The following is a 23,532-nucleotide window of genomic DNA, read 5'->3' on the forward strand; positions in this document are numbered from 1 at the left end:
ATAACTTTTTATTATTACCTAACATCAATGATAAAGCAATCGGTCCGTTTCATGAGTCGTTGTGCAAAGACAGTTTTAGTTGCTTTTCAGTTGTCATGGCAACAGATTTGCGTCCAAAATGGCGTCTTTGCTTGGGGAGAGACTGTTTGAAATTAGTGGTCAGGGTCCGCCACCTCCAAAGGATTTTTTTCAACTTGTCATTACCAAAAACGAGGTTACGTATTAGGACGTCTTTCTTTATATAACAGACTTTCGAGGAGTAACTGTATAAGGCGTGCTAATAAAAAAATCACTCTACTTGAGGCTAGCTTAATTTTCTTAGTTTTAAATATGGCTTTGCTACTATTTTCTATTTTGCATGCTTAACAAATAGCAAGCTATTTGTTAAGCAAGATTTGTTAGCAAGATGTTTTAATAAAATCATTCGCCCTGTTCCAGTAGCATATCGGCATCTTGTAGCCACTACTTCAAGAGTGTCTCCTGGATTAAAGTCTTGAAGTCCCATCTTTGTTTTTCCCTCTAAATTTAGGTAATACTAACCTCATGGAGGATTTCTTTGCGACTTGAATGCAGAGGTCTTCCCCCAAAGCAGCAGAGGACATCTCATCAGGACTTCCAAAATGATAAAACTCTACAGTGTAAGTTTTCCTCATCGAAATCATCACTCCCCTTCCATGAAGTTCTTGATACTAGTCTTTTCTAACCTATTTCTGAATCTTGTTTGGGTTTATAATTTGACATCGAAACTTTTCAAGGATCTAACCGCAGGGCTGTGTTTGTCGACTTATCATCTGCAGATGAAGTCGGTGCTGTTTTTGGGCAAAGGATCCTGGATTACACAACAGCACTCTGTCAAGGAAAGTTTGATTACCTGGAGCGTTTACCTGATGACATCATGCTCCGAATCATGTACTGCCTCGAGCTGAAAGATGTGGCACTGCTGGCACAGACGTCACGCAGATTCAAAACGGTGAGGACAATGGTAAAGTACTGGATTTGTTCGATGATACAGAAATAATGCTTTAGTGTCTATTGTGTTTTCCTTGTGTTCAAATTCATTTGTGTTCACGTGTATGTTGTGCTGTGCTCTAACCGGATTGTACCAGCTCTTCAGCTCTGAGAAGTTTTGGGAGCAGACTGTGAGGACCTGCACTGGGTTTAACAGGGACGTTGAGGACATAGCCAATGCCATGGGCTGGAAGAGCACCTTTCTAACCTTTTTCCACAACAGTGATGATAAAAAACAGCAGTAAAACATATATTTAAAAACAAACACTTTTATTATTGTTCCAAAACAAGTAAAATCACACTGGCTCATTAGCAAACTAAAAAAGACTTCAGTAATGAATGAGGGCTTTTGTGTGTGTGTGTGTGTGTGTGTGTGTGTGTCTGTGAAAAATGTGAATATTCTCCAAAGCAAATCAGTACTTTTGCATTACAAAGGAAAGTCTTGCTTACAAGTTTTGTTTTGTTTTAAAGAGTGTGCGTTGTGTAAGATTCCTTGTAAATGACATTAAATTGGCACTTTGTGTCTGGATGACAACCTGGGGAAATTAAAACGTAAACAGACTTACAGAAAAATACGTAAGCAACTGAAGTCCTGCTGACATCATGTCATACTTCCTGTTTACATTTGCTGGTGAACTGCTGGCTGCGCCCTCTGCTGAAAGCCCTCAACCAGCCTCCGCTGTCTTTGCATACACAAGGCAGCCTGGCTTTATGTGGGATCACTGAAGCAGCCAGCAGAGGGAGCAATGTCACAATGAAAACGTCAAAATGAGTCAGATGACAGGAGGAGGAGGAGGAGGGGGGAAATCAAGTATGTAAAGGTAACGTGTGCAAAACAAGTGCTGTAGTTCTGGTTACCATATCAAGGCCTAAAAGACTCCAACTTACTTATTCTGGATTAAAAGCTTGTGCATATGCGTGTGTAAGGGCATCTGACACAGCGGTCCTACCTACCTCTCCTGAAACCTGTACCAGCAAGCTACAGTAACATATGACAAAGGTACGCATTGTTTTTCTCTGTTTACAGGTACTTTAGAATCAGAGCTGGCATGTTATAGTGAATGTTAAAAGAATAACATAATACAGTCCTATTGTCATGTAAGAATGCCAAAAAAAAAGAAACAAAACCTAAGTAAGCCTTGTGTTATAACAAAAAGAAGAACACGTGTTAAACTGCAGGTAGTTTTCCATAAATGACCGCGCCTCCCTGCAATATCAAATATTTCTGTGGCCAAATGATAGCTGTGTGCCGGAGTGATCTGACATGACAGCATACAGCCCTGAATGGTGGGTACCATGGCCTATTATTAGCCCCTGACACCGCCTTCTCAGCTGAGTCTGGTCTAGGAAAAATATTCATTACGTAACAATAAAGAATCTGTCTCCCAGACCCACTTCCCGAATACCACAGCAACAGCTAGGCCTCACTCTGAGGCACAGAGACATCAGCCACATCCATTTGATTACTGGCGTGGTGTAGGGCTGTGTGGGTTTTTTCATGCTTATCCATTTACTGCACACATTCACAACACCACCCCTCCTTCTCAGTTCCTCTTTGTGGGTCAGTGATGCAGCGGGAGTGACGCAGCAGTAGCAGCAGCCTCCAGAAGGCAACTTTGCACAGCAGGAACCGGGAACCTCTGCCAGAGCCATAGTCCACAGACGGCAGTGACGAAGGGAAAGTGGTAATGGCCTGATGCGGGCTAGAGGAAGAATGGGAGCCGGGTAGTTGCTCTCCTCCTTCTAAACAAACACCAGAGAGGCTTCCACAGCGAAGGGACAGGCCCGGCAAGACCTTCCACACAAACGTTTTGGTAGGCATCTCAAAGTACGAGTGCTTGTTGCGGCAGCAACATGAGTTGTCCAAGGGATGAATGTCTTTGTATGCTAAAGAGTGTGAATGCTTTGAGAATGAGAATGAGGCCTACTCAGCCTTCTGCTGCAGTCTTTTCCTCTCAGCCTTTTCCCTGAAGAGCGTCCCTGCAGGCCGCAGCTGAGCTCACTGAGCATCAGAGGCGAAGAGGCCTGTTAACTTTGTCCTATGGTTTTAAACACATCCTAGCTGTAATGTCAGGGTTATGTTTACAAAATACCAATATGAGCACAGAACTTCCAGTTAGGACAGTTATTTTCTTTCTTATCATTTGCAGGCCTCTTTAAGCTTTAGCTTGAGGCCTAACCTCGTAAATCCCAAAGCAATTGTGCCAAGCAATAAAAAGAAGTCAGCCTAGATACCCTTATTAGGTGAACAGCACACTATGTTCATACAGATGAGTTATTATTTAGGTTAAAACAATAAGAAGACCACAAAATGGGCTAAATCTCATAAATAAGAAATGATTCGTTTTTCCAGCATCAGAATCTGCTGTCAGGTTTTACGGAGGAGAAAACCTGAAATTAGATACAAACTACTAAAATATACTGAAACCAGGGTTTTAATTTGACTTCTAATATCTCTTTGTTGTGAATTCGAGAATCACACAGGCGCTAACTAAAACAACAGGTGGCTGCTATGATTGGACAGAGCTGTCATACCAGGAAGGAAAATATAAATACATATATGTATATATGTGTTGAAAGTTCAAGGCAATCGTGATCAAGAATGATCTGTTTGGTGTACCGCCCACTTTGTGGCATGCAAATCTCGATAAGCTTTAAAAAAAAAAAGCTTATAAACTTGTCTGACCAGTAAAAAATGATGCTGTTCTTCCTCTTTTCAACCTCTTGCAGTCTATAAATATTAATTAAATGCAGCTTATTGAAAAAGAGCTCTTAATGGTTTCTGCACACAATGGAATCACACGTGTCTATTGAAAAAGGTGGTAGCAGCCAATAACCTAAATGGTCTACATGGATTAGATTTAATGTTTTATAAAGCAATAAATAGCTAGCCATTCTAGTCTCCATCTCTTTATCATCAAGTTATTTCTTACTCTCAGTATGGGGACTTATTGATACACTACAGTGATGCAACAAATGCCTTCATGGCAGCGATCATTACTGCAGTTTTAGCATGTTATGGGCTGGATTAAACGCTCCTAGCTGTCTTAGTCCAGAGGAAGGTTTAAGTAGTGGTGAGAGTCTAAAAACAAATGTATTAAACTGCTTTCCCTTCTAGAAATGATGCCAAATGAAAGTGAAATCATTTTCCCTGCATTTTCATTACACTCTGGTGCTTTCCACGAGCAGCCTTTGCAAACCATTAACTTTATTTCATTTTCATTTTTTGTACACGTGTTTTTGTGACCACCTTATTCTGTTTAAATGTTACTTTGACATGTAGTAGTTTTACTGTACGGTGTAAGGCACAGACAATCAAAGCAAAACAAGGTTACTGTGCAGACTTATTTAAATGCAGATTTAAATGCATCCATGCAATTAACTTTCTTCTAACCAAAGCAGGGTTTTCTCATTCACATGCGTGAGAGCGAGTAGATAAGAACTTCTCATATACGGGCGGATATTTTGACGCTGCATGATGAAGGTCAAACGAACTTGCAGGCTGACTCTGCTGAGAGTCAGACCAGAGAATACAAAGTAAACTTTAGAGTAACACACGCTGTAATTATGGCGTTTTCACCACAAAGCATTGTTCAAAAGCCTTAAAGGATCAGTCTGATCCAAGCATGAACTAAAAAGTGGCCAACCAATACCACTGTCATGTAGGGTTTTTTTACCATTTGGTGTCAGGCAGTTTGTGTCTTTATATAAATAAACTTTACTTTCTTTGCTTTACAAAGCTTAAAAGAAAACATCAGATTCCGCTGCCACTCTCAAACTGACTGCTTTTCTCATTTTTGCTCTGAATCAAACAACTAATCCAAGTTTCAATCTTTGCTGCTACAGTAAAAATATGTTTGATCTGTCTTTTTTGTTCCTTCGCACTGTAAGTTCACACAAGCAGATATGTAGATGATGATATTTGAAAAGAAAACTGAACAGCGATGAGCAGAAGGCTGCGTGCCACGCCACCCAGAAATGGTGGCTATTGTGTGCATTCATCAAACCAAATTAATGTCATACAGCAAACACAAAAAAGGGGGCAGCAGTCACAGCAGTTAAGATTTTAAAGTTAGGTCTTTTAAGTGTGGAAAGCACAAACACTTAATGAAGAAAACATTCCCTGCTTCAGGGCGATGAGTAAGTGCATGCATGGTGATACAGCACCTGCCTCATTTCTGTCTTTTGAACTAAATAGTGCCATAAAAATGAAAGCTTTGATGCTTGCTGTTTGTTAAAGTGGATCTCAGTCAGGATGAGGAGGGCACAGTCATATGACTCCACTCTCAGCCGCGTAAATAAAACAGTGCTTCCGTCCTTAGAGGCTAGTGAGAAGCTCACAGAGCCATGTCGTGTTTAGCTTCCTCCCCTCCCCCTCCTCGTCTGCATTGCTGACGCATCTGCTGCCGGTGCATCAATCAGCAGCTTCTATGTAGGTATAAGCAGAGTCTCCGCTGAAAGCGGGACTCTCTTAGCTTTGCATCCGGTTTGCATGCTCGATGCAACTGTGAGAAAATGCATTGATGAACATCTGTCCGCTGACTAACAAAGCTACACAAATAGGACAGTGCCATCTTCTCTTAGCTTGTGCATTACCTAACCACAGTGACTGCGTAAGCACAGACGAAAGCCTTTGGTGTAATGTATTGCTGCACTGGCAAAGACAGGCAGATAGTGTAGCGTCATGCATTTAAGGTGCATGCTCTTTCTACGTGGCTAGAGATGATTTTGTGTCATGCATTTTTGGTCAACATCGAGCTGCATCGAGATCCCGCTGGTGCGGTGCTGGGGAGATTTAATAGATCGTCTGCTGTACAGCAGAGGAACCCTTCACTCTATGCTGCTAATAGCAATGCAGCTGAGCGTTTTCTGTGGCTGTGCATTCGAGTACAGAGCTGGTGTGTGATGTAGCACCCTGCATCTCTCCGCTCTCCCTACAACCCTCTGCCATGCTTAATAAAAGTTGCCGCTTCCTGCTCAGTGGCTCCAGAACGAAAGCTTCAGTTGCCCAGCCAGCACAAAAGCAGACCCATACTCCGATTTAGCTACACGCTGCTTAAACCGTGAGTTATTCCTATAGCTTGTAGCAGGACAGAAGAGGGACAGCCAGAGGAGGGCAGGGCAGATCTAGCCCAGGACTTGGGCTGCATGGATAGAGGCGAAGGACGTTGGAGTCGGAGTCATCTTCATACAGAGAGGGAGGGAGAGGAAGAAAGACGTCAGAAAAAGCTCTGCTTCTGACAACACCACTGTTCAGCGACCATCATAGAAAAAAAACTACTTTCGCCTTGGTCTCACGAAACTGTTTTTCATGTATAGTTTGGTATACACGGGGCTGTAGAAAAGGGATACTGCATGACACTGCTTCCTGTTCGCCCTGCATCACTTTCTCTGATTTACTAAGGTATGTTTTGCATGATTTTTTAACCATTTTTTTTTCTTTTTTTGTTTGGGGTTTTTATTTTTTATTTGCGGAAGTTCGCTTCGCACAGATGAGTGAAGTGTCTTTTGCTTTGATATTTCGCTCTTTGATTGACAATGCTGTCTGTATGCTGTACTGTCATTTCTTGGTTTGTGGTTTAGTGTGTGGGGACTTTTTCATTACAGATGTAACAAAAATAATTTCACTTTGTCTTTGAAGGTAAACTAAAGTTGGGGTGTGGCAAATTCATAAGCCCTGATGAGAAATTCTAATTTCCGCTCAGCATGTGGTGGGAATAAATCGGAGAAAACTGATACAAAATGTGAAAAAAATGAATGCGGTGAAGTAAACTAACGATGCAAAGGAAAGGATGAAACGCTTCTGATGAAGCACAAAGTACAAAATTAAAACAAATGCGTGGCACATCACTTGCGCTAGGTGAGAAAGTCCATTTTTTTTGCTGCAGACAAAGACACACAGACCAATACACATACACAAAGTACATTCAAGCCGAGACAAAGGCAAACCTCGATTGCTCTGCAGACTGCTGCGCGGTGCAGGTTCTCAGAGAGGGCAGCTTGTTTGTGGGAGAGAGAGGGGACCGAATACTCGGACAGCTAATACAGTCACTTGCCATCCAGCTGAATCCCAATAAGAGCTGCGCCATAGCATGTTGCCATGACAACAGAGGCCTGTCTGAGAAAGACGGCAGCAGGGTGGCTGTGTTTCATCAGTCTGGGATGCTTTAAAGACTGGCGGCCATATTTGTTGCACGAGAATTTAAAAACAAAACAAAACGAAAACACAAAATACCTTCGGTGATAAATCACCTGCAGTCCCAGGAGTAAAGAATACCGGTCGTTCACAACAGCGGGCTGCCAAATGGTGCGCACCACTGGCAGACATTAACAAAACGTGACACAATATCAGATATCAAACTGAACTGTGAATATAAACCAGAGATGACCGATAAAGATGACTGGCGTGTAAATAAAAACATAATAAACTCCTAAAAAAAGTCTCTAATGCTAATTTGTACAATCATCACTGCACGACTTTCAATGCAGCCACAAAGATGAAAATAGCAACAATGTAAAGTGGTGACCTCTGAGCTTGACTTCCAAAAGAACTGATGCAGGCGTGATGATTCATCACTTGCGAGTGTAAGCTGAGTGTGTTTTAGCAGATACAGTCAGCACACTGTGTAACACATGCTAAATGCCTCAGTAAAGACTCATCCCTAACTGACTCTATATGAGTAGGCCACAGTTAACCTGTCATCCTCTTTCAAAGTCAGAATTAACTTCATCTTGGGTTTGCAGATTGCAGATTGCGTTAAGTCATTATCAGAATCAAATTAATCCATAAACGCTGGATTGCCAGCATTCAAAAATACCAGTCTGTACAATCAAGGCCGCCATTAGCTCCAGTATGCGGAAACTGAAAGGCATTTCCTCAAGAGTAACTACCGCATTACTATTATCAATGCATTATCAATTTTATATACTAATACATGCAATAAATAAGCTTTTCATAGCATTGTTTATGTTAGTTGCCCTTAAACAAGGTATTGATGAATAGTTAGGAATTAAAAGCAACCTTTGGTGCCTGCACGACAAACTGAAAAACAAAATGGGAGCATATGACTCATAACTCTATGGGTAACATTCATATATTAACTTTAAAAACAAAGCAAAACAAACCAAAAACAACAGGCAGTCATGATGACTGTACAACCAGTCTTTGTGTTGTGCACCGCTGTAGCATCACACTGACTGGATTACCATTCAATTTATTCATCGTTAATTACAACTAAAAACAAAAAGGGTCGACTGTGAGAATGCCAGGTGCACCAGCTGTCAACCATTAGGCCGCTATAGATTCAGGATTTTTTTTTAACTGCAGCCATCCCAGTAAATTTTTAAGCCGGTGTCTTTGGTTTTAGCTCATATTTAAACACAGCCTTTGAATAAAAATGCTCGCTCACAGTACTTCTATGCGGCTGCGTGACACACTCCCACCAGAGCACTTTCTAGTACAAAGTATAAGCCACAAAGCAGCTACTCTGCAGCCTTTGCTGTAGTAGCTTACAGTTGTCACATTTTCACTTAAAGCTCAAATTTTCATAGAACCATTCCTTAAAGTAATTACCCACACCCTCCCTATTGCAGCACTGTCTGATGATTCACAGCCTGAAATATCAAAGTGTATTAACAGTTACGTGTGCCCGACGTAAAAAGGGAGATTAACTTTTAAAAACGTGAGATTAAAGAGCTCTTCTACAGACGAGAAGCACATCTGGGATTAAGCAGAAGTGATTTCAGAGAGCAACACAGTCTTAAGACAGTTCAGCCACAGTTCATAGGTCTGATATTTCAATGAATTAACAGTTTGCATTAAAGTCATTGTGTAAGCCATTTTTTAATTGTTAAAAAATCAAATTTTATGCAAAAATGCAAGTGAACTTATAGTTTCTTAAGTCAGAAGTGTTCACCAGCTTGTTGACATTAGCGCTCATGTGCCAGGACATTACTGCCATCTAGTGTTAAATCACACAAAGAGCTTGATAGCTTCAAATATTACATGTACACACTTCACTCCTGAGTCTTCTTTTGGAATTCAGATTCTCTGTTTCGCAAAACTCTAATGTGATTATTTCTCGTCCTATGTTTAGATGACTGTGGTGTCTCCATGCCCTCACAACCTGATGGATAACGCTCACCCTCAAACTGTGCTTAGCAAGCTTAATGAACAGCGTTTACAGGGCCTCTTCTGTGATGTTACCATTGTGGTGGAGGATGTAAAGTTTCGGGCCCACAAGAACATACTGGCAGCCTGCAGTGGGTACTTCAGGAACGCTCTGACGACTTCTGAGCCATGGAACTCCAGCCAAGTGCTGGAGCTGATGGACCTTAAGTCTGAAGTGTTTGCCTGTATCCTCAACTTCATGTACTGCTCAAAGGTGACATCATCTGACGCAGAGGACACGAGGGGTGTAGTAGCAGCTGGAAAAAGACTCGGAATTCCTTTTTTGGAGAAGCTCGCAGAACAAGAGAGACAGGATGAATGTGTTAAACCCGCAGATTCTTGCACAGCCCCGGTGTCTGAAAAAATAAAGAAGGCACCTCTTGGGCTCGAGGAGGTAGACAGCACCAGAGGACCACGCATCACCAATGCCTTCTCAATCACTGAAGTGTGTCCTGGAAACAATCCTTTCACCCCTCTGGATCAAGCAAACGGAGAGAGGCAGTCACCCGACTTGGGTCAGCTCCCATCAAGTTGTTCTACAACATCCTGCTTCAGCGGGAACAATGAGACTACCCACACCCTCTCCGAGCACTCATATGCAGTATGCAAATCCACTGAAGGCAAAGATAGCAGTCAGTGTGACAGCAAGAAGGTCTGTAAGCCAGCTGTACCGCAGCCAAAGCAACTCATTTACAGGAATATAGGACCGCTTAAAAAGCGGCACAAGCTGAGAAGCATTTTGGGTAAAAGCATGCTTCCGACACCAGCCGAACCAGAAACCGACAAACCAAATACAGTGACCCCCACATTTACTGACGGTGCTACTGCAACACCTGCCACAGTTATGACCCCACCTCCGCTTTTTTCTGAGGCAGAAAAAAGCATAGACACAGGGCCACCTATGGCCACAGACAATGCTCCAATGGAGCTGGGTCCGCCAACCCTTTCCCCTCAAACAGAGGACAGTATATCAATCTATGGCTGTGAGCACTGTCCGGAGATATTCACAAATAAAGCTCTTCTCACCATTCACTCAGAGGTACATAAAAAGCGTTTTGTTAGTCATTTGTTTTGCACGTTTTGCCACAGGAAGTTTATACACCTCAAACGTCTGCGCAACCATGAGCAGGTCTGTCCTAAGGCTTTGAGAGGCCCACCTAAACTAGATGCCAGGGATAGCTCAACCAAAGAGGTGGATCACCATTCCGATGACGGATCAGAAATGGAAACCAACACATCCCAGCCTCCTCCCACCGACCTGCCAAGCCCTTACACCCCAGAGCCCCTTCAAGTGGACCAATCAGAGCCTCCACACGATGAGAAGCCAATGAAGATATATGGTGGTCAGAGGAGATATAACTGTAGTGTGTGTAAACGAGTCTACGTCACCCTATCCAGTCTAAAGCGGCATGAGAATGTACATTCCTGGCAGAGGGCCTACCCCTGTCACTACTGTAACAAAGTATTTGCCCTGGCAGAGTATCGCACTAAGCACGAAATCTGGCACACAGGTGAACGCCGCTACCAGTGCATTTTCTGCCTGGAGACATTCATGACATACTATATCTTGAAGAACCATCAGAAGTCCTTTCATGGCATTGATCCCACTCTGTCTGTTAAGAAAAAGTCTGCAAACGGCGGACTAAAATCCAACATTTATCCTCTCAAACTCTACAGGCTTCTACCCATGAAGTTTAGAAAAAGACAATACAAGACGTACAGTCACACATATTCAGAGAGAGCTGAAGGAGGTGATCAGTCTGCAACAGACAGTAACTCTGTTATCCCTCAAATTGAAGAAAATGGTCTCAACAGCCACCCTGACACTGCTTCATTCCCTCTGACGTTCATGGCAACGACAAAGATGATTTCACCTGTCATGCCTCGCATCAGCTTTGACAAGCCATGTGACCAAGATGGCGACCAAAATCTAAACAGTGAGCTGGAAATTCAAGGGGCCACAAGAAAAGAGGCAGAAAACAGAGGTCCACCCTTCTTTAGCTATGACGGTTCCTTTTCTGTGCAACCCCATGCAGAATCTCCTGCAGGTTACAAAGATAATCCATCTCCGTTAATTAACTCAGAGCACATGAGTCATAATATGCCCTTCTTAAAGTCCTTGAGCACTGTTAAAAAGCTAGGTGAGCTGTCAGCTTCTGCCAAAAGAGTTGAAGACATGACCAAGGAGATCCTTCAATCGCACACAGAGAATTTGTTGTGTGATAAAACATTGGGGGCAAAAACAGAAACATACATCGCCAAACCCGCATGCCCAGGTCCATCTTTTGACAGCGATGCCATGCCGCTGTGTCAGATAACAGTCAAAATTGGCAACGAAGCCATTATCCGACGCCAAATCAAAGGATCGAAACTATTCCCCAGAAAAAAAAGGAGAATTCGAGAACTGAGTGTGGAGCAGAACCCAAGCCAGTGCCCTCTAACAAGGGAAGACTCAGAGAGTCCCAGGCTTCGCTTCAGACAAGAAGTCGCTGCCACCAGAGAGCCAGAGACATGCGATGACCCGTCTGATTGCGAGGCAGCAGATAAGCTTTGGCGCCCCTACTATTCCTATAAAGCTAAAAAGAAAAGGAAGAAGCTCAGATATAAGCACAGAAAAGCCATGTTTCACCATTTTTCTGAAACATCCGTAGACAGAACTGCTGCTAGCGAGGCCCACCTGGAAAGAAGCAGTTGGCTGAGAGAAGAGAGCGTGTCAGTGAGCAGCACGAGGGTGAAGCACAGCGTTGGCAAGAACTGCAGCCCGAGGGCCACGTACAACTGTGAGATCTGTGACAGCTCTTTTATCACGGAGACCGGTCTGAGGGCTCATGTCATTGGCTCTCACCCCTGTTTCTGTCGGACCTGTGGTAAACAAGGCCCCCCCGGTGAGGCGCCCGCCGGCCGTGATTACATCTGCAGCAGCTGTATGGAAAATGGCTCCTGCTTCGATAACACACCCCAGAGCCCCAACCGAGAGAAAAGGTACCGCTGCTCCTTCTGTCCCCAGCGCTTTCTCTACCTCGCCACGAAGAGAAGCCACGAGAAAAAACACAAGGAAGCAAACGAGGAGGGCTACACTTTTGACGACTTCGCACCGTGTTCGAAATACTCTGCTCACCAGAGCGAAGCCAACAGACAGGCAACCATCAAAACAGAGGACAGTGACAATCACGGGGGGACGAACATAAAACATGAAAGAGTGGAAGGGGAACATTTTTCCGTTGATGAGAATCAGCCTAAAACCGAGGAGAAAACTGACTTTACGACTCTCTACCAAGATGTGTCATATTCCAGCATTAAAAGTCCGTTATCACCTTGCACTGATCCACTGTTTTCCCTTGCAGCCTCAAAGGTGAAACACAAAATACCAAAAAAGAGGTTAAACACACAGCATTCAAGTCACCTGGTTTCAAAAAGGCAAGCGTGCGACAGAGACAGTGACAGCAACACGGACGCTGTGATGGGACCAAGAACGAACAGTCACAGTGAACTCTTTAGAAGAAATGACTCTGATTCTAGAGGTGCCCACATTTCCATGCACAAGCCAGAGAAATGGGCGTGCAAAGAGGAGCCGTTTTTTTAAAGGTCCATGAGGACTGCAACCAGCTACAGGGAAGATTAAGGAGAAAAGAAAAAAAAAAGCAATTTGGTTAGGGAACATAGGATTTGCAATGTTGTATTTGCAGCTTAGAGTGTTTGAAGGGACAGCAAACAGTAAACATGATGATCTAATTATCCATGTAATCTCTTCCCTCCTAAACCAGACTCAGTAAGCTTTTGTTCAAGTTTTTTTGTTTTTTGCATAATATAGGACCTCTTGACACAGACTGTATTTTGTCCATTGTCTATGCATGTAAGGTAGACTCAGTGACATGACAGAAAGCTCATGGAAAATAAATAAATAAATACAACTACTGGTGATAGTTCTTCAAAACGACGTGCAATATCAAAGCAGAGAGACAACGTGTTGGAAAATATGTAAAATCCGTCTAGTCTTCACTTTTCCTGGAGAAAACCAGATGAATTTTCTGACTGTCACCTTTCTGAATCTCCCTGTCAGCTAGCTGGGCATGGCGAGTTGCACTTTATAGGTAGACTATGCTAATTTGTTCATTTAATACTTTGGATAAGTCGATTTCAATTTGAAGCACCACTGATGTAATTTCAATTTTTGAATTAACTCATTGCACCACTGAGATTAAACTTCATACTTTTGTGTGTTTAATATGTATAAAACATGTAAAATTATTTAAATAAATACTGTTGGATATTCTAAACCGTTACATCCTGTCCTGCTTTGGCCAAATTATGGTAAAGGCTTCGCCATTGTTTCATAGTATAATCTACGCCTAAATGCTAAAACTTGGTGAAACTAATTATGACTGAGGAGCTAGAGAAACATAGTGTTTAAGTGCGGTGGGTGTTTTTAGGCAGAAGGATTTAAGCAGGCTTATTGGTGCAAAGCCTCCTTCCATCAAGCCACGAGGTGGTTGTGCACTCCTCACGGGTCCTCAGGGACCTGCACAGCATCTGAAAAGTTAATTCCCTTTTTTCTTCCACACAAACTGCATCTGTTTTTAAGAGTTTGGGCTCAAGACACAATTTCCAGATGTGTAAAAGAAATTCCTTTCTTCGTTTTCAGGTATAAGGCACTGTTGAACACACCAATAATAACATTGAGGCAGCCTGTCCTGCCATAAACTTTAATGAGGGAAAATCAGCAAATCATGTGATGGCAGCGATGTGACTCCAGATCAGATCAGATTTTTCTTTTCGTTTTTTAATCTGTAAGTATTGCTGCATACGGCGTTGGCAATAGACCGAATTTTACTCATGCAGGGTCAAATTATAACATCATATTATCTAAGAGCATAACTAAATATTGTGGAGTTATGTGTCCTTACTAGGGATTACAAATGTAAGTAAGAAGTATTTACATTTATAAATTGAGATGCAAGAAAGACAGAAAGTATGTGAGCTACCTTCAGCTGCTCCCTTGTTCACAAGGGGTCGCTACAGCTGGTAGCTCAGCATGTTTGATTTGGCAATTTGTTTTACTTTTTTTCTTCTTACACCGGATGCCCTTCCTGGCAGAACACCACAGGGACTTGTGCCTCCCCTCGGGACAGAACCAGGGATCTGCCTAGCAAATGTGTAAACCACTATACTATGAAAGGAAGGAAAGAAAGAATATAGCTAGGAATAGCTCCAGTGTTCAGGTGAAAAGGGCTCACAATATTGTGCAAAAGCTACATTGATTACTGTGGTCATTAAAATAAATATGAGCTAATTCTAGTATACACTGAATATGATCATTAGTAATCTGATATAGTTTTCTGATTGTGTATCATACATCACAAAAGCATTTTTTATCTTATTTGGAGACAGAAAATTCACATACATGGCCACTCCTGAATTATTATATTAAAAAATACACAAAGTATTTTATTTTATGAATCTTAATCTCCTGTGCAGCTGGGAAACTACTGCCACACCCCTCTGAGTTGAACTCCATGTGCAAAATTAACAAAGGAAAACACTTAGGCTCAGATGTTATAATAACTGTATATGTGTAGTGAATAAGCATGTGCTGTTTAGAAACCGCATACCTGACAGTTTTTCAGGCTCCATGCTACTACCATCTGACGATGACACCCAACCAAAAAAACTACACCACCTTGAAAGGGGAAAGAAAAAACAACAAAAAACAAAAACAGATGCATGTGAAATGCTCACTGAACTGTGTATCTTGCAGTATCTTGTAATCCACACAGAAGATAATAAAAAACAGGGTGATGTATAATATTACGTATTTTTCATTTAACTGTTTTGCTGAAAATAAATAAATGCAAACCAGGTATGACACACCCACAAACTCGAATAAATATTTGCTCAGTAACACACTCATAAAGCAGCTGTGACGTTCGCGGACATTTTTATGTTTTGGTGCAATCATTTAGTGTGCAGCTTTCCTCGGGTTAATGCTTTCAAAATAAAGTTTTAGTGAATGTGTCCCCCCGAGAAATGAGTTTTTATCCAGGACAGAGGTAGCCAGCTCATTCATACCCGGTGACACCTTTATCTATCTGACAAAAGCGTGCATAAAGCGTACAGGGTTAACTTAAAGCGCTGGTGTCCGAGATTAGCCAAGCTAAGCTAAGCTAGCGCCACAAGTCAAACTATTACCGTGTTATCCGAAAGCGTTATGGTTGCATAATGAATGACACCATACACTCACAGAGAGAGAGAGGGACATTAAATTCCTTTTAAAACTCCTACTAATCGCACTGCAGCGCCAGCCAAAGGGAGCTCGACTTTAGAGGAAGCTCCAAACATTTCAAGGCTGGAGCGTGTGCGGGACTTGACGTGACGCTATAGTGGGACTGGCTTTTTCTCCACTCTGCCTGCATTCATAAACGGATATGATAAACCAGCTCTGAATGCACCGGAGCAGCGACAAAAGTCAGCTCTGACCATGGCGGAAGACGACGACGCTAAGATACGGATTTTACAGAGCCTGCGGGGTAAAATATGTAAGTGAACCGACGTTTTGAGAGTCTCGAAGAGTGTGAGGGGGGGAAGGAGGTCGAGAGCTGCGAGACGGAGACCGGGAGGGGTGCGGTGTGCTATCAACAGTCGACAGAGTGAAGGCAGAGACAGGCGGCTCTTCTGGTCCGTCTGCTGGCTGGTGCCTAACGTCAAGATAGCCTAGCATGCTAGTAGAGGCTACTAGCTTGTTGTGACTGCATTCATTCATCGCGCAGAGCCTCGCCGCCACCATTTAATACCCCTGAGCCTATTTTGAAACGGTGGCTCTTATTTTTATTCGTTTTATCTTTTGGTAGCTTGAAGCAAAGCTAAATCAGCGTCGGGTTAGCTACTACCACCAGCCGCTTCAGTCAGTCGTCACCAAGCTAGGAGCCCATTCAGCTATTCTCACTGCAGGCATCTGCCAGTCAGGCAACTCCAATGCTAAATATTAGACGGCAACAACATTATTTCCAGCTACAGCACAGTCTTTAAACGTAACGCACATCGGATTGAAAGGCGGCAAAGCAGTGGTTGCTCAACCCTTTAAAGTTTCACGTTAGTTGCTCATTTTTAGCCGGACACCAACCGTAACTTAACTGGGAACCACTAACTTATTTTTGCTAATAAATCCAATATTGTTTATTGGCGTTAAAATAAAAATAAACCGGTTTCTTGAAGCCTTTTCTGCTGTTTGAAATGCTTGTGGAGGCTGTCGTCTTAAAAAAGATTATCGTGTCATCAAGTGCCACTAAATTACTGATTGAAAAATAGATGCTTGGTTCTTTAAAAAAAAAAAAAAATCGTAGTTACTTAAATGTCACAATCATCGCGTTTTTGTCAAACGTCCAAATTGGAAATCCCGACTTTTAAGTAAAATACCTCAGCAGAGCCTCGGTGTCCTCTCCTCGCGGGGCAGCTCCTGTGTGGGGGTATCTCCCTGATGGATTTATCGTTCTGTTTTTTTATCAAAATAAATAAATATGTCTACGGCTTCTCTCTACGAGCGTTTTAACCCCCTTTCTGATGTTTTAAACGTTACGCAAGTAGATTCCTTCATTGCAAGTTTTTGCTTATAGATAACAGGGTACTGCATATGGCGCAGTAGATTTGCTTATTTTCAGTGTTAATACCCATTCATTAGCCCTCATCCGCTTCCCCATCATCCTCTCTCTGTCTTCACGTTTCGGTTTGTGTGTGGCACTGTTTCTATTAATCACATGAAATCTAACTGACTGGTTAAAATGAATGTATTTGTATTTAATGAGAGCAATATTTATTACTGCTGTATTACTGAAATTATGTCGTGCGTTCATTCTTTTTAATAGCCACTCAGATGCATTTTCAGTTTCCAAATTGATAGTAGGCACTCATGAGTAATGGGTGAAATGGTGTGTATTTACTGTAAGACGAGTATAGGCCAGCTACCATGTAATGCTTGTACTGCTAGGAACACAATAGGAAGACAAATGTCAGTTTCACTACTATGAATTAATGAAAAAACAGTAAGCAGAACAAAATAGAGGAACTATCATGGCATGTAACTCACTTTGCAGTCTTGCGAAACTCCATTCTTCCTCGTTCACACTTTGTCCTTTTTCCTTTAGCCTACTTCAGTGGAGGTGGCATTGTGTGAAGATGTGTTTATTGTGACAGCTTTTTGTTAATTTCCAGTGTACTTTTATCTGTGTCCTTGTTTGTTTGATTCTCATATTAAAGGTCCAAGGGCTTACTCACCCTTTAGGTCGTGGTTTCTTTTCACAGGGAGACACGCATCTGTTGTAGTGAAAATGTTGTGAAAGGGCAAAGATAGATGGTCAAGTGATGCCTTATGTGTTTGTCTTTTTTTTTTTGCGTATGTGCTTCTGTGTCCTACTTGCACCAGGACATCCTGGTCCAAGTTTACTGACAGCTTGACCGTTTTCACTGGCCATTCCCAAGATTAGACCCAAACTGCTATTAATAGCTTGTTAAAAAGCTGATCTCACTGGCGGCTTTTCTTAATTAGGTCCCAACCTGGGCTTAGGGTACCGGTCAGCAGCTAGAGGGCTAATTTAGACCATCATGACCCCTCTAATCCAATAAATAGCCTAAATATGTTACATTGTGAAGTTATTTATAGTGCTGTATTTTTGGTAACAATTAGCTGTACTGAAAATCAGCTTTACCCTATGTGGCGCAGCTTTTGTGAATTGTTGAGATATGTTGTACTAAAACTCCATGATATGTAATCTGAGCCTGCCTGCAATGATATGGAAGTAGTGTGTTACAAAGGTGTTTGTCATTTGTGAATCAGCGCTGTGCTGTCACCATTGGTTCTGCTGAGGAAGTCGATGTTTCATGTTTTTAACCACATTTGAGCGTCAAGTCTACTTCAGCTACATCCGCTCTGCAGCCTAGCCTGGCAACTGGCAGGAGTCTGTGTCCCCCGAATGAACACGGGATGATAAACATCAAAGCAGATTTTAAACGTGTGCTGAAAACAACTGCAATCATAAATCTTCTGTTAATTTAAGATTCCTGTGTGCTAAGTCGCGCAAATCAAATCACTTTAATGTAAACATAACTATTTTTTTGCTTGTTTATTAGAAGTAGCTGCAAAATTAAAAGCTTATTATTAATTATCAGACTGAAGATGTATTATTTAGAGGTCCAAACCTTAAGCTTAATTATATTCTCACATACATGGACCTATCACTAAAATTCTGATATACAATTGTAAACCAAAAGAGCTACAGAGGTGAAGAAATATTACTGATATTGCTACTTGAGTTGAAGGCAGGTTTTTTTAATTAATTGATTTTTTTTAATTAATATATATATATATAAATAATTATTATATATTTTTTTTTTTATAATGCTAGGATGCTAATGATGTTCTCTGTTTGCTGCAGGTGAAGCTAAAAACCTGGGTTCTGTCTCGGGTCCAAACCGACAAAGGGATCTCTGTACTTTTTGCACCATAAGTCTGGATCAAGAGGAGGTGTTCCGCACTAAGGTGTTTGACAAGAGCGTCTGGTAAGCAGGATAATCTTGTACTAATATGCTGATTACAGCTGCAAATCCCAATGCAATTTTGTCTTCTCTTTTCCAGATAGGGTTGCAGTTTGGCACCTGTTACTGTGCCATCATGTTGTGATTAGGTTAAACATTACTTGTATTAGTTTCATAAATATTAATTACACATGTAGACTTCAGTTAAATGCAACTACATAATCATTATGGCTGCGTGAACGCCGAGGTGGGAGACGGCTAAACATTAAGTTGACTAGATCTAGCTAAAGGAACTTGCGAGACTTTTTTTCCTGATAGACTGTGCAGATTTTTTTCTTTGCACTGATGTGGAGTACAGATTAGCTTTTTTTTTCTATTCCACGGGGTCATTAAATCATTATAGATATTTAATAGACTTTTATTAATATAAACGTAGAATTGAAAGGGGTCACAGTAGCTGGATCACAGATTGTGTGGAAAGGCCAATAAAAATATGTGAAATGGTAGATGTAAAAGGTGTGACAAATCTATTCTTACTCACACACATTGATAGACTTGTCACCTAAAAAAAAAAGTTACGTTTCCTGATCATTGCAACACTTCAAAATGGCAACTTTTTCTTGAGAAAACAATGCCTTTCTTTTGCAAGTAACGCTGGCTATTCAAGAAATCCAAACATTATCTGTTTCGGGTTTACTATTTTACTTCTGGTGTTTCCGCCTCACTGTAATCATTTTAACGTAGAAAAAAAATCTTTCCTTTGGTTCATTATGTGCAGTATAAAATTCCTTTCCATCAAATAAAAAAAGCTCTTCTCCAGCCACTGTGTATCATTAGATACTGAATATGTACTGGTTGACTTTTCATCTTTTTCAGTCTGGTAAATGTCTTTGTTTTAAGTCAGTGATATTTGTCCTTAAAATGATTATTAAGATAATATGGAGACTTATGTTTTGGAGCCAATTTTAATTATTCAGCTATGCTCTCTTGAATTTATTGGTGCATACGAGCCACGTGTACAAATACTAGGCATTTATTTGTGGGGTAAAAGTTTTGACTGCTTAACTTGCATGTCTAGAGGCATTAAGAACATTACATTTGGCTGCTGTTACCTATGTTTTCATATTTTAGTTTTTTGTTTTTAATGATTTCATTCTCCTTGTGATCAAATTTTATATGGACAGTCATACTGAACTCGACAGTTTTCTATCTGTTATATGCCTTTCATGGATGAAATGCAGTCTTTCGAATACTTAGAAGCTGTTGAAACATGACTCAGAGCTGTGTGTGTGTTCGGTTCCCTTTAAGCTGGGAAATGTTGTGTGATTCTGAGTGAAATGAGACATTATGCCATAGTTACATGTTCACAGCCAGTTCAGAGAAAGGTGTGGATATTATGAAACCTTTAAGGGGTTTTTTCTATATTGCTGCACATTTAACTTTAAACATAGTCCTGCCCTCTTTAGGTATTTCATAACTGTTCTTTTTTTTTTCCTCTTTCTCCTGGTTTTTTAGTGCAGTTCAACAACAGTTTTAGAGGCTTCTTCCTCTCTGTCACTCTTAGCTGCACGAGTCCACTATTTATCGCATCTTGATCTATAAGGGTATGCGCTCTGTTTGACTCATGCGTGGTGTGTGTGTGCTCCAGTCTTCAGGTTTTAATAACTATGATTGCTCCCATTTGTGGTCAAGTGGCTTTCTCACTTTACTTGGAAACTAGGATGACAGCAGAGACAAGTGGGTGTATGGGTGGGTTACGGTAAATAGTTCTCTGATGTTAAAGAAGATATGTGGGTGTAAATTGGATTGGCTGGCTAAGCCCAAGGTGGAAGTGTTGAGAAAGATTACATCATTCAAGATGCATTAATGGACTGTGTGGCATTTGCATGTTCTCCCTGTGTGTGTCTGGCTTTTCTTGGTGCGCTGGCTTCCTCCCACAGTCCAAAGAGATGTTTTGGGTTAATTGGTAATTTTGAAAGTGGCTAAAGTGACTGAGAATGTAAGCCCATGCTAGACCTATGAAAGACTGGCACCGTATCCATTGTGTTTTCTGCCTTTAAGTCCCATGACATCTGGTACGGACTTGCACCGGAGTTGAGTAGTATATGAGAAAAAAATTAGGACTGGGGGGGGGTCTGTGTGTGTGAAAAGATTCCTACTTTAATCTCTCCGATGCCTCTATAAAGAGCTACACATTAATAAATATTGATACATATGTGATTGTTTACAAGTCTTATTTTCAGTTCCCTTTTTTTTTTTTTTAGAGCTACTTATTTACATTGTGTTTATAATTGGCCTATCTATACATAAAGCAAGTGTATATCTACTGAATACACTAAATGCCGGCTGTCAATTAATTGTTTTTTCTCAAAGCATTGTCAGCTTCAATCTCAGTAAATCTAGAGAAGAAGGGAAGGACTGCATTTTTACTTGAACATGTGGACGGTTTATCTAGCCAAGTACTGTTCAGTCTGTTTAGGGACAGGTGGGCGGGCAGCACATATTAAGGTAGCGTTTAACCTACAGTCTGCTAGCTGTTTGGCTCAAAGTCTTGGTCATGAGGCAACTGAGTGGCAGAGATATTTTGACCTTCCCTCTTTCCCCCAGTTTCTAAGGGGCAGTCAATCCTGTGGTGAAGAAAGGCATTTGACTGTAAGAGTGAATGTGTTGTCTGTGTGATATCCCAGCAGTGTGCTACAAGGCTCTACAGGGTGTACTTGGCATTTTGTAATGGGATGAATATTGCAGAATACAGTATTGTGCAGAGGTCCGGAGCCACCCTTCATTTCTTTATATTTTGCTAGGAAAATAGGAAATGGGTGCAGCGTTTTTACTGAAATGTGCAAACATGCATTGAAATACAGTAAGAAAGTCGATCTTAAGTATGACCGCCTTTATTTTTCAAGACAGTCTGAACTCTCTTAGGCAACTTTCTAGTAATTTAAGTAGTCTTCAGGAATAGTTCTCCAGGCTTCCTGAAGGACATTCAGAGCTCTTCTTTGGATGATGGCTGACTTGCTCTGTTCTGTCACGATGATCCCACATTGCTCTGGGGAGGCCAATCCATGACTATAGTGTCCCACTGTGTGTTTTTTCTATCCAGGTACGCTATTACTGCATTGCCAGTGCGTTTGGGATCATTGTCTTGATGAAAAATAAAACTGCTGTCAATCAGATGCTTTCTAGATGGTATTGCATGGTGGTTTACATTTGATGGTACTTTTCATAATTAAGTTCATAATTCCATCAGTTTTGACACAGTCCCTTCCTAATTCTTAAAGACATGAATTTCAGATACTGGTTGTCTGATCTAGATGTTGTTTTTTTGTTTTTGTTTTGTTTAAGGCGTGCCACTTCTTCTTTTGTCTTCCACTTGTTGAGATTCCTCAAATTTTTTTTAAGGACACTGTACACCATAACAAGATGTGCTAAATTTCCAGCTAATAGCTCTGTGGGAATCACCTTGTTGATGCAAAAATACTTTTTAAGTGTGTTAAACTGTGTTGTCTTTGGTATTTTTCTGTAGATGCAACTAAAGAAATGAGAACAAATGATTTGTTTTGTGACAGACCTTCAGTAACAGAGTACCTAAAGATACAATTTAAAACTGGTTTGTTCAAGTTGTCTGTTATGTGTAGACACAACACTGGTTCATTCCTTGAATTAGGTGCCTTTTTATGCTTCATAGGTCGTGAGTAGGTTATGATTCATAGGTCAGTGTTAAGTAGCTTTACAAACATAAAAACATTCCTCTGAAAGTCATCAGGAAGGTGGACTAGACTGAAAATTTGTGAAAAAGCAGCTAATGTCCAAAGAAAAGCTCTGAAAGATCGTCAGAGAGCCTGGAAAATTAATTCTCAAGACCATTAAAAAAACCAAAATATTTGACAAAGTCTGCCAGCTTGGAAACAAAAATTAAAAAGAAATGAGGGCTGGCTCAAGACGTTTGCACAGTACCGCATATCTCTGGTTGCAGCATTGGGCATACATGCAGAATTGTATCTAAAATAATCAGTTGACAATGTAACGCATTGTTCTGTGATCTCAGCTCTTTGCATTTTTGCATTTTAGCTCTTTGCATTTTACTCTTATAGCTTATTTGTGTCACAGGTTTTGCATTATTTTTTAAAATTTAATTTATGGAAGACAATGGAATACAATGCAAGAGGAAAAAAATTAATAGATTTAGATTTTTTTTAATCTAGTTACACTGCATGTTCAGGAAATCAGAAGAAAGCTGGTAAAAGTGACAGATTTAAACCTACAAGATATCAAGAACATTCCCCTCAGCCACGATGAGTCATAAGGGCACCCTGTGTCGTCCACCTTCTGCTCAACCAGTTCATTTCCCAGTATTTCAACAAATCCTGACAGTGTTTATGACAGTCATGTGATATTATTATTATTATTACGCTTATGTCCTAACACAACACCATGTTAGATGTACTCAATAATTGCCCATTATTAAAATTACTACTTAACTTAGAAAAATAACCCCAGCCATGTGTCAACGGCATACACATGCACACTTGCTAGATAAATTAATAAAGATAGTAAATCCAGTATTTTCTTATTACTTATTATATATACTGTTTTATTCTTGAGGAATAAACTTAATAATGAACACATCTACATGCATATTTTTTGCATTGTTGGTGAGCAACATATAATATTTATAACTGGGAATGCACCAATTTGCCATTTTTATTTTATTTTTCAGTCCATGATTGTATGAAGTATGGATCCAATACAGTATAAAATCAGTAAAGCTGTAATCTTTAGACTGTACGTGACAAATGGATGCATGCGTTTATTATTATGATGAATTGGAA

General features: G+C 40.9%; 3 protein-coding genes across 6 annotated transcripts in view; all 3 read left to right on the top strand.

Annotated features, from left to right (window-relative positions):
* The first annotated feature begins 74 nt into the window (after nucleotides 1–74).
* Nucleotides 75–1,573, top strand: fbxo36a (F-box protein 36a). Its single transcript, XM_031752662.2, has 4 exons — nucleotides 75–214; nucleotides 530–638; nucleotides 798–970; nucleotides 1,107–1,573. Exons 1-4 carry the CDS (start codon nucleotides 119–121, stop codon nucleotides 1,251–1,253), a joined length of 525 nt encoding a protein of 174 aa, XP_031608522.1. The 5' UTR covers nucleotides 75–118; the 3' UTR covers nucleotides 1,254–1,573.
* Nucleotides 1,574–1,691: 118 nt separating this feature from the next.
* zbtb38 (zinc finger and BTB domain containing 38) lies at nucleotides 1,692–13,685 on the top strand. 3 transcript variants are annotated; one of them, XM_039622643.1, is made up of 4 exons: nucleotides 1,692–1,829; nucleotides 1,936–2,008; nucleotides 2,557–2,822; nucleotides 9,105–13,685. In XM_039622643.1, the coding sequence occupies exon 4, from the start codon at nucleotides 9,105–9,107 to the stop codon at nucleotides 12,759–12,761; it is 3,657 nt and encodes a 1,218-aa protein (XP_039478577.1). In that variant the 5' UTR covers nucleotides 1,692–1,829; nucleotides 1,936–2,008; nucleotides 2,557–2,822; the 3' UTR covers nucleotides 12,762–13,685. The 3 variants fall into 3 exon arrangements, with proteins under 3 accessions (XP_039478577.1, XP_031608562.1, XP_031608565.1); XM_031752702.2 differs by having other exon boundaries at nucleotides 1,692–2,008; XM_031752705.2 differs by lacking the exons at nucleotides 1,692–1,829; nucleotides 1,936–2,008; nucleotides 2,557–2,822 and adding an exon at nucleotides 2,832–6,412.
* Nucleotides 13,686–15,370: 1,685 nt separating this feature from the next.
* rasa2 (RAS p21 protein activator 2) overlaps nucleotides 15,371–23,532 on the top strand; it is a 32,129-nt gene continuing 23,967 nt past the window's right edge. The window contains exons 1-2 of one of the 2 annotated variants that reach the window (XM_039622644.1): nucleotides 15,371–15,711; nucleotides 18,601–18,724. In XM_039622644.1, coding sequence (XP_039478578.1) covers nucleotides 15,654–15,711; nucleotides 18,601–18,724 — 182 coding nt within the window. In that variant the 5' untranslated portion in view covers nucleotides 15,371–15,653. The remainder of the gene's footprint in view (nucleotides 15,712–18,600; nucleotides 18,725–23,532) is intronic. The other variant, XM_031752707.2, reaches the window with a different exon arrangement.

This window comes from Oreochromis aureus, linkage group 14, assembly GCF_013358895.1.
Source record: "Oreochromis aureus strain Israel breed Guangdong linkage group 14, ZZ_aureus, whole genome shotgun sequence".
In the NCBI taxonomy this organism is placed as follows: Eukaryota; Metazoa; Chordata; class Actinopteri; order Cichliformes; family Cichlidae; genus Oreochromis; species Oreochromis aureus.